Genomic DNA, 9,590 nt, shown 5'->3' with positions numbered 1-9,590 from the left:
TTTATACAACAAACAAGATAATCCAGAGTTTGGAGATTTGGAGGAAGAACCTGCTGCTTACTGTTGCCGCCTCTACCAGCTGCCCTCTTGCAGTTTGGTGCAGATCTAGTGTCGGCGTTGCTCCCTATATCAACACCTACACCAAATCAAGCATACACTACTTTACAAATGTTCCTACAATGTTGGTGTTGACCAGAACCTAAACACAAAACTTAGAACACCTTGTTTTCCTTGCTGTTCTGCATACTGACCAACCTCAAAATTTCATATATCTTGATCTGTTCATCCAAATTTGGAGTTCAAGTAATGTCTAGAATGGCAATGAAGTTATCTACAACTATTTAGAACATCACTTTTTCAGCCTCAGCCTCTAAGAACCCGTAAATATTGATTAGATCAGTATTGCGCACAGATTAAAAATGCTGCAACTAGGACATTGAGCGCAGTATGCCTTCTACCAGATTAGAAATTGAACATAGATTAAAAAACTCATGAGTAGCATGGATGAGATCATGAGAAGGAAAGGGAGGAAAGATTGGGGAAACCAGGAAACTTATTCATTCCGACGAGGGAGGATGTGACGTTGGGCGCAAGGGAGGTGCTTGTTTCGGCATCGGGCAGCGCCGCACCTCCACCATCCATAATCCCTCCTCTCTCCATCGTCGATTCATCGGGCACTTGGGTCATGTCATCGGGCTGACAGGCGCCGTCAGCGTGCAACCACGTAGGGAGCTATTCGGGCACTCACGGCTCACCAATCGGGTCTCCGGTGGAGGGGCACTGGCGTGTTGCCAGCTGCTCCTGCTCGGACAGACGGAACACAACTAGGCAAGGGCAAGGGTACCCTGTTGGTGCTGGGTGCTGGCCTGCTCGGGCGAACGGGCTAACTCAGGCGGACCGTGGACAAAATCTGGCGTCTCGCGAGTGCAGACTAGGGCAAGGGGCAGACTGCCGACTGGGCCTAGGCTTGTGGCCTTATGGGCACTTGGTAGGGTACCCTTGGTACCTCCTAGAGATCCAGGGTGGCCGCCATGCTTGCCCCTATGGTGGGTCCACCCCTGGTAGGTAGAGCAGAAGATGAGCTCAGAGCGATAGTCCTCCTCTAGATCTAGGCGGTAGTGGCAAGCCTCCCTAGGAGCGGACCGGGGATGAGTCGGGGTCTCAGGGAGTAGAGGTCGATAGGAATGCGAGGATAGATGGCGGTCCTCACGACCGCATCTAGGATGAATTAGGTGGCGCGTCACTACTCTCTAACGCTAGCTGCTAAGATCTCGAGGCTGTGGGCGTGGAAGGAAGACTGGAAGAGGATTAGGGATTAGGGTCTCAGACTCTTGGGGACTGTCGGATTGGGCATCTGGGCCACTGGGGATTAGGAAGTGAGATCTGCTAGACATTTCTTTGGGCCCATCTATCATAGGTATTGTCGGGTAACATGGGCACGGGTAAGCCTTACCCATACCCGTACACATATAACCATTGGGTAGTGTTCTTCACCCATGAACGTGCCCCACATGCAATAAATATGGAACATACTCGACTCCATTAGAATATGTACCGTGGGAAATGAGTATAATTGTCATCTCTACTTTAGGTCATCCTAAGTTTGAAGGTCTGCATTTCTTTTTTCTACTACTATTATGGTGTGAGTCCCACTGCTAGAGAGAATGACAGACTCTAAGTGATGAGTAAACCACATTAAATATATACCATCTAAAGTCTAAACCTTACTCCTTCAAGCCATAAGCTATGGTTTACTTTAGTTCTTGTTTCACAAGAAAAAGTGAGGTAAGCAAGTTGCCTAACTCTCTCTCATCTAGAGAACACATTCTGTGTAGCAACTTTTCTACATCATCCTTACTCCTCATGCCTCTAAGAGCATTGTAAGTGTGTCCCTAGCCTACCAAAGTACTTTGCTTCAACTTTGATCACTCGATAAGCAATCACATGTATGCAAAAAGGAAGGCATGGAGTTAAGTCAAGTTTTTTTTCTTGCTTTAGCAATATAAAAATATTTACACAACCCAAGGGAAGAAAATTGAGAGACTAAAAGAGAGTTCATGTTGAAGTTGGAAAATTCTCATTCAATTTATTGTATGTGAGTCTAAAAGTAAAGAAAATAGATGGTACACACCGAATAAAGGAAACACAAAACTCTACTTACCTTTTTATGTGGCATGATGTGGTAATTTGAACCGATGCAACACGTGGATGTCGAAAGATGATGTGTTAGTTAGGACCAACTATATTAAATCACATCGTTAAGGTATTTTATATTATTATAACTGTCATGTTTAAAAATTAAAAATGACTTGCCATACAAGATGACACTTTTTTATTGCATGCAAACCTAGTTTAATGATTGCCATTTAAGTTCCTATTATCTAGATTATTTGAAATACGTCGATGAGGCTAACATGCAAGGTGGTGCTCAATAGTATAGCGTTGTCGTCTTCCTCTACTCGCCTCTCTTCCTCCGTCCCCTTCTTCCACTGCTCCGACGAGGCTTCGTCTTCAACACCGACATCGGGTGATCACGACAAGTCACCGACGGTTAAAATCCTTACTCTCTAAGATTTAGCTTCACTAAAACAATACACATACACCATCCAAAATCAAACCGATTTCTAAACTTTACCGAAGTACATGGCAACTTTGGAGAATTAGGATCCTCCTCCTTATGGCCATATGACACTGGACCCCACGCGTGAAAGTAATCTCCGCCTCCGTCCTCCAACCCTCGCATGTACCCGCCTCCTCCTCCCCCAAATCGGGATTCAATCCCGACGAAACCCTAGAAATCTTCGTCCGCCATGAAGGCCGCCAACCCGAAGGCCAAGCCCAAGCCGATGCCTCCGCCAGCGGCGCCGGCGACGCACAACCCTCTGCCTTCCCCCAGGGCGTCGTCTTCCTCGTCATCAGCCGCCGATCCCAACCCCAAGCGCACCCACCCCAACGCCGCCGCCGGAGGCAGCGCCACCGCATCCACGCCCCCGAACCCTAGCCCGAGCCTTAACGGGGAGGCCAACCGCTCCCCTCTGCTCCCCGCCCCGCACCCGCTCCTAGGCGCACCGCAGCCCCTGCCGCCGCCGCTGCCCCCGACGCGGCCTCTGCTCACCGTGGCGGCAGTGGAGGCCGTGATGGCCGCCATCCCGCCGCCGCCGCGGTACGGGCTGGAGGACCTAGACCGCCGCACCGTCGCGCTTTCCGACGGCACGGTCCGCACCTACTTCGCCCTGCCTCTCGAGCCGCCGCCGCAGCTCCGCCAGCCGCTGCCACCCATCCCCGCGCACCTCCTCGCGCCCCCGCTGGGCCCGCCGCTCCTGGGCCCCGACCGGTGGGCCCCACCGCTCGCACCCACGCCAGCGGCTGCTGCTGGGCTGCTTCCTGGGCCGGTCCTGAAGCGGAAATGGGAGGATCATGCCAATGGTGGTGCCCCCTGGGAGTCCTCGGGACGCCAGCAGCAGCAGCAGAAGCCCGGGGAGAGGCGTGATGCGAAGCAGGCGAAGGTGGAGGTGCCAGGGGTGGACGCGAAGGCGCTGAAGAACGCCTTTCTTAAGATGGTGAAGGTGATTAACGAGAGTGACGCGGATAAGAAGAATTTGCGGGCCAATGGGAAGCTCTTCCAGCTGAAGTGCACCGTCTGTGGAAGGTTTGTTCTGGAGATGCTTAAATGTGAATGCTTTTGCCCTCTTGTTTTATGTCGTGTTTTGATGTGGATAACTGTGTGCAATGGCCAAAATAAGACTTCCGACCTGATGTAGATACCTAGCACGATATAACATATATGAAGTGATAACAATGAGCACACCTTTATTTGGTAGTATTTCACTCATACTAGGATATCAGTGGCTTAGCAATGTAAATTAGCTCTTTTTTCCCCAAAAAGAAAATGTTGTATAGCACGTTAGCTGAAAGAGAAAAACTTTCAGATTAATGTGGCATGTCTCTATAGCCTATAGACCTAGAACTGGTATTTGCAGTGCATTGCTTGTAATTTTTTTGAATGCTTGTAATTTTATCACGAAAAGGTGGCAGAGTATAACAAAATAATGCTGGGTTAGTGTTAGCTGACTACCACAATTCAATAGTCTGTGTTGTCATATTTATTTTTTTTGGATTTATTACAGTGACATTCGTAGATTTTCTATAAGGCACGGTTCTGCTACATTTGAGATTATGTTCAAGTCTCTAAAGTCATCTTTTTCCTGGTCCTGGTTTTGCTTTTCTAAGTATGAAAAACTTCCGATTATGCCTTTTCTTCTTCATGAGTGATGAGTTACATTTGGGGTTTACTTCGCCTGTAGAGGAGCTACTCGCATGAGTTTATTATTCTCCATTTATGTGTGCAAGTTTGTTTATCAGTAAGAGGACCAGTTGGTGCTTCTTCTGTATTGCTTGTACTATTAGTAAAATAAATAGAAGATACCTAGATAGTGAGGTAATTAAAAATGAGTTTTAAAACAAGGAACCTATGTTAATCTTAATTAACAGGGTCCCTACTACTTACATTATCATGTTTAATGTGAAGAATTACTACAGAGTGGAACTTTCACCAAAGAGTTTATGTAGCCCATGCTTCTTCCCACACTTCAAATTCATACCAGCACATATTCTACTTTTTAGATGAATGGTCTTACCCTTTGTTTGCCTCTTGCATGATTATGTTTGCATGCCTTCCTCTGCCTATTTTATTTTTATTTACTTTTTGTGGGGATTAATTTTTAATGTGATGGAGTTCTATACAACAGAACTGTGCACGGGTTATTGAACTATTTAGCTTTGTCGATCGGTATTATCCAGTACCTTCCATATTGTTAAGTATGGATGAATGCATTTGGAACTTTGTTAGATAAGTGCAATTCTTTTTATTTATTCCATATACAACAATTGTGCATTGGATAAACCAGTGAGGATTTTTCGTGATCCTTAGATTTTGATTTGATTGTTATGCCTGAAATATATTGGAAAGTAATTTCAATAACTTCTTTTATTCTGCCTCTGCTCTGTAATAGTGAACATGCAGTGACATATTGATTGGCTTCTATATATGAGTATATGACCTTATAGGATACTAACCTTATGACGTACTAGACTGTGATCTGAATTTTCCTTTGGTTATTCCAACTTCTCGTGTTAGTTCAATGCTTCTTGGAAGTATTACTAATTGGTAGATGTCTCGAATAATTATATTATAGGGTGTTGGTTTGAGGAATGGGATGGTGATGGTCCATCCGATCCTAACTCTGAACCTAACCCATTTGTTTGGTTTAAGGAATGGAACCGGTCGGTCCATCACTATCTCATTCCTCATTACCATATGTCTAGTGCAAATACAGGGGATGATGTCATCCCGTCAAAACCAAGGGATAGCCCATGATGGACTATCCCATCTAGGATTAGTTGATTCCTCAAACCAAACACCTCGTTTGTCTTCTGCCTAGAGCCAGTATAAGGATGTTGGGACTTGAGATGATTAACATTAATCAATTCAATAGCATTTGAGCTTCCTCTGGATTGTGTCACCAGCACTGATTACATCCCTCTTTGGGTTGGTCAACATGGTTCTGCGTAGAAAGTGCAGTTCTGACCAGGCTCGGTTCTGCCAGTTGCTATTTGCCTAACCATCGGTGCAGCCTAATGCTTATGCCATAAAAATGGATAGTCCTGCATTTCATACATTAAGTTTTATTTGGACCGCTCTTTCAAACTTTGTTTGCAGTGTTTATAAAATAATGGGAGGGGGAGGGGTAGGAGAGGGAGAGATTCATGGTTCATGTTGTTCTTTTATGTATGTCCTCATGCTTGTCTTTTGTTTTCTTCCCTTGTCATGACTGCCTTGAACTAAGGCCACTAGGGTTGAATCCCATTTTTTGTGTCGAACTATTATAATGGATGTATATTGATCTTTTTCTTTCTTTCTTACATTTCACACCTGATTTTACTCTGAGAATTTTATCAACTTTTTAGTTCATACGAAATCAGCTATATATCCATGGTTTTTTAAGGGAGTTACATGGATTGTTTTTTGAAGACATTTTATATGCATAATTTCTTTTTGAAACCGATTTTATTCTTGATTTGATTACAGGGATTCTATAGATTTGCATGCACTCCTCAATCATGCATACCATGCAAAGAATCCGGAGCATCGTGCTGATCATCTAGGGTTGCACAAAGCTTTATGTGTTCTTATGGGTTGGAATTATTCCGCAGACCCTGTTCACAAAACCGCTTACCAAGCATTATCTACTGCCGACGCTGAAGCCAATCAAGGAGATCTTATTTTATGGCCACCAACAGTCATCATTGAGAACACATACAAGTCAAAGAACATTGGAGGAAAGGATGGCATGAGTAATAAAGAGATGGAGAGCAAGCTCAGAGGTACTCCTTCAATGTTTGCTCGGTCACTGTGATCTTGGTAGTTCTGAATTTCTGATTGATTAATTTATTAACATTCAGAGGTTTTGATGTTTACCTTCTATTTCTTTGTTTGGAGGGAAGGGTGGGCTACAAATCATTTGGCTGGACCAAAACTTTGTAAATTAGTTTGCTTAAATGTGCCAGTCTTTCCATAAGCATTTGTAGAGATGGAAATGAAAAGTTGAAAACTGTATTGGCTATCAGTTGGGTCCCCAGTAGTTCTGTTTGATAGTTTTCTTGTTTACTCAGTCTGTCGCACCTGTCTTGAAAATTCCATAAAGAGCAGGTTTGTTAACTATGTTGCTACAACGAATTTCTCTATGCTCAGTATAAATATAGTCGGAATCTCCTTGCTTCCCTCTTTCATGGTAGCAGAACATGATCTGGTTGGAGCCTTGGAGGGTATTCACTGAAAATATGTCTACAAATGTTCTTCGGATTTGGAGGCAATCGATCTCCTTTTACTATTATTACTATTACTAATAACCTTTTACCTTCTATATCTGTTTTGTTGGTGGCTCTTGTTGGGTTTCATCTTTAGCTTACCCAAACTTGCTTGGGAGTAAAAGGCTTTGCTGCTGCTGCTGCTGTATCGTTTCACCTTTTGCAGAATAGAGAACTCGATAAGCTAGCAAATCTTTTCTTCCATGATATGGTTAACAATATGTTAACTGTTCAATTATAGAAAATTGGACTGCACTTTTGATAGGTGACGATTTCCCACTGTATGCCTGGGTTGTCCTCACATTCCATATGATACCAAGCCATCTAAAGAATGGCCTTGTAGAATAGATTTAGGTGGGTGACAATTCGAGTCAGCCCTGAGTATTTATGATTTTTTCAACGAGTTTGCTTGCGCATAGATATGATCTGAAAACTGACATGTATACCCATTGTCGCATGTTTTTCAGAAATGGGCTTTGCCGGTGGTGATGTGCAGGTGCAGCCACTCCTTGGAAAGGACGGGCAGAGGTCCATGCAAGTGAAATTTTCAGGCAGCCTCGATGGTCTAAGCAAGGCATCACAGCTTGTTGAGCTATTCGAGCGTGAAGGACATGGGCGAGCAGCTTGGGCTCGTATCCGGAGCATCGTCCCCACCGCTGATGAGGGCAACAACCCCATGCTGGTGAAGGTGGATGGTAAGGGGATGCGGACATGGGTCCTTTACGGCTACTTGGCCACGGCATGGGACCTCGACATTCTAGACCCGGAGTCGAAACAGAATGCTACTGTAAAGAGCAGAAAAGAGCTCGACTTAGACTAGGACCGGACGCTGCTAGAGCTGTGTATGTTACCGTTAAGTTGTGAGTCCATAGAGAGCATAATTTGAGTGTGTTTATCTGACTAGGACGCAGGGTTCAGCTTCCAATCGATTGCGTCGCGGAATACAAATAATGGATCTTGTAGCAGGATCCAGTCCAGTGCATGCATCGGCTCACTTGTAGGTTGAGCAGTCGGTGGCTTTTACCCTTTACCCATATGTTTCGTTCCTAAATAGATTCTGACAACACTTTGTTCTGTTGTGGAGCCAAAGGAACGAAGAATTCGTTTGATGCGGTAATCAAACTCTTTTTTTAAAGGGTAGGGTCATGTGTTTTTTTATTTATATATTTCATTTTTCAATGTTTACAAAAATACACATTTATTTTACAAAATTGTAGATTTAACATATTGTTGTCCTTCTATTGCTCTTCCAACAGGCGAAATCTTGATGTGGTAGCCACGGCGGCGTGCATATATAATACCAGTGAGCTTTATAATTTTCAATGGGTGACGGTAGATTAAATCTGTATTTTTTAAATGAAAATGAAAATTTGCAATTATTAGAAAAATAAAAATATATAAAAAATTCGGGTAATGTGAATACGGTACTCTGGAACTCGGGGCAAAAGTGGGCTGCTGTAAAAGACGTTGACCATTGATCCGATTGACGGTGGAGGAGCAGGATTTTAAGGGCAGGCATTCAAAGATTCTAAAAAAAATGAAATTATTTAATAGTAATGCAAAAGATTAAGGATCATAACAACAAAGCCCAAATATAAAATATTTTCCACAATAATGATATACCAAATAATTTAGAAGATTATAAAATAATAATAAATTTACAATATAACTCTACGATCCTCCGCTTGGAAACGAGTTATGATAACATCATCCTCTATTTGCTTAAAAAATTCATGTTTAAGAAATGTAACCCGGCAATCATTTAAGTATTGCTCTACCATTTTGTTTCTTAGCTCATTTTTCATATAATTCATTGAAAAAATCCTCACAATAATAGTAGTTGCTACAAGAAAAATTAGCACATATTTGATAAGTTTGTAAATAATATGATAGTGAGGCATTCTTTTCAACAAGCATAGCCGAGAGTACAGGTTTTTTTTTTTTGCATGCGAGCGAACGGCTCACTGGTAAGGTACACAGGTGCGACCTTGTCGGTCTGGGGTTCGACCCCCGATGTGCACCCCTATTTACGGCCTCCAATGTAGGTTCCGGAAATGTGACCCCGCTGTAAAAAAATCGTTTTTTTGAACTTTTATCTTTACATATATTAGAAACAAATATTTCTAGTACTGAACTAATCTATTCTATTTATTCCTTGATTAACAAACACCTGAACTAATCTTGAAAGTATCAAATCGCATGACCTAATCAAAAGAACTAATCTATTCTATTTATTCCTTGATTAACAAACATAACCGAACTATTTTTTTTAGTAAAAGCTATCATAGCATCTTTATTGATATCAAATAAACATTATATCATTTACCAAATCTGATAAAATAAACAAGAAAGGTTCCTCAATCTAAGCACAAAATTAGAAACCCTCCACTCGACAAGCTAAACTATTCTTGAAACAATAAAACTCACCAAAGCGTTTGTCATTCCTCCCTGCTATTCCTGAAACAATGAAACTCACCAAAGCATTTGTCATTCCTCCCTGCCGGGTCCTGCACTACAGACTCCTGCGGTTGTCGACTTGCCGTTCCTCTAAATTAGGCGAGCATCACCGCACGTCGCAAAGCCTGAGACGTCGAGTCACTGAGTCAGATTGGAGTGGTGATGCATCAGTCTTGATTAGAGTTAGGGGTGGAAATAAAGCTCGAAGTTCATGAGTCAGTTCGGGCTTAAGTTGGCTCGACTCAGCTCGGTAGCTAAATGAGCTG

General features: G+C 43.1%; 1 protein-coding gene across 1 annotated transcript; it reads left to right on the top strand.

Annotated features, from left to right (window-relative positions):
• The first annotated feature begins 2,696 nt into the window (after window positions 1-2,696).
• LOC133886960 (protein SUPPRESSOR OF GENE SILENCING 3-like) lies at window positions 2,697-8,007 on the top strand. The gene is made up of 3 exons (XM_062326873.1): window positions 2,697-3,649; window positions 6,089-6,384; window positions 7,335-8,007. The coding sequence occupies exons 1-3, from the start codon at window positions 2,811-2,813 to the stop codon at window positions 7,685-7,687; spliced, it is 1,488 nt and encodes a 495-aa protein (XP_062182857.1). The 5' UTR covers window positions 2,697-2,810; the 3' UTR covers window positions 7,688-8,007.
• The last annotated feature ends 1,583 nt before the right edge of the window (window positions 8,008-9,590 follow it).

The sequence above is a fragment of the Phragmites australis genome, chromosome 12 (genome assembly GCF_958298935.1).
Source record: "Phragmites australis chromosome 12, lpPhrAust1.1, whole genome shotgun sequence".
Taxonomy (NCBI): Eukaryota; Viridiplantae; Streptophyta; class Magnoliopsida; order Poales; family Poaceae; genus Phragmites; species Phragmites australis.
Note: the sequence above shows the minus strand (reverse complement) of the source record. Positions and strands in the feature narration are given on the sequence as shown.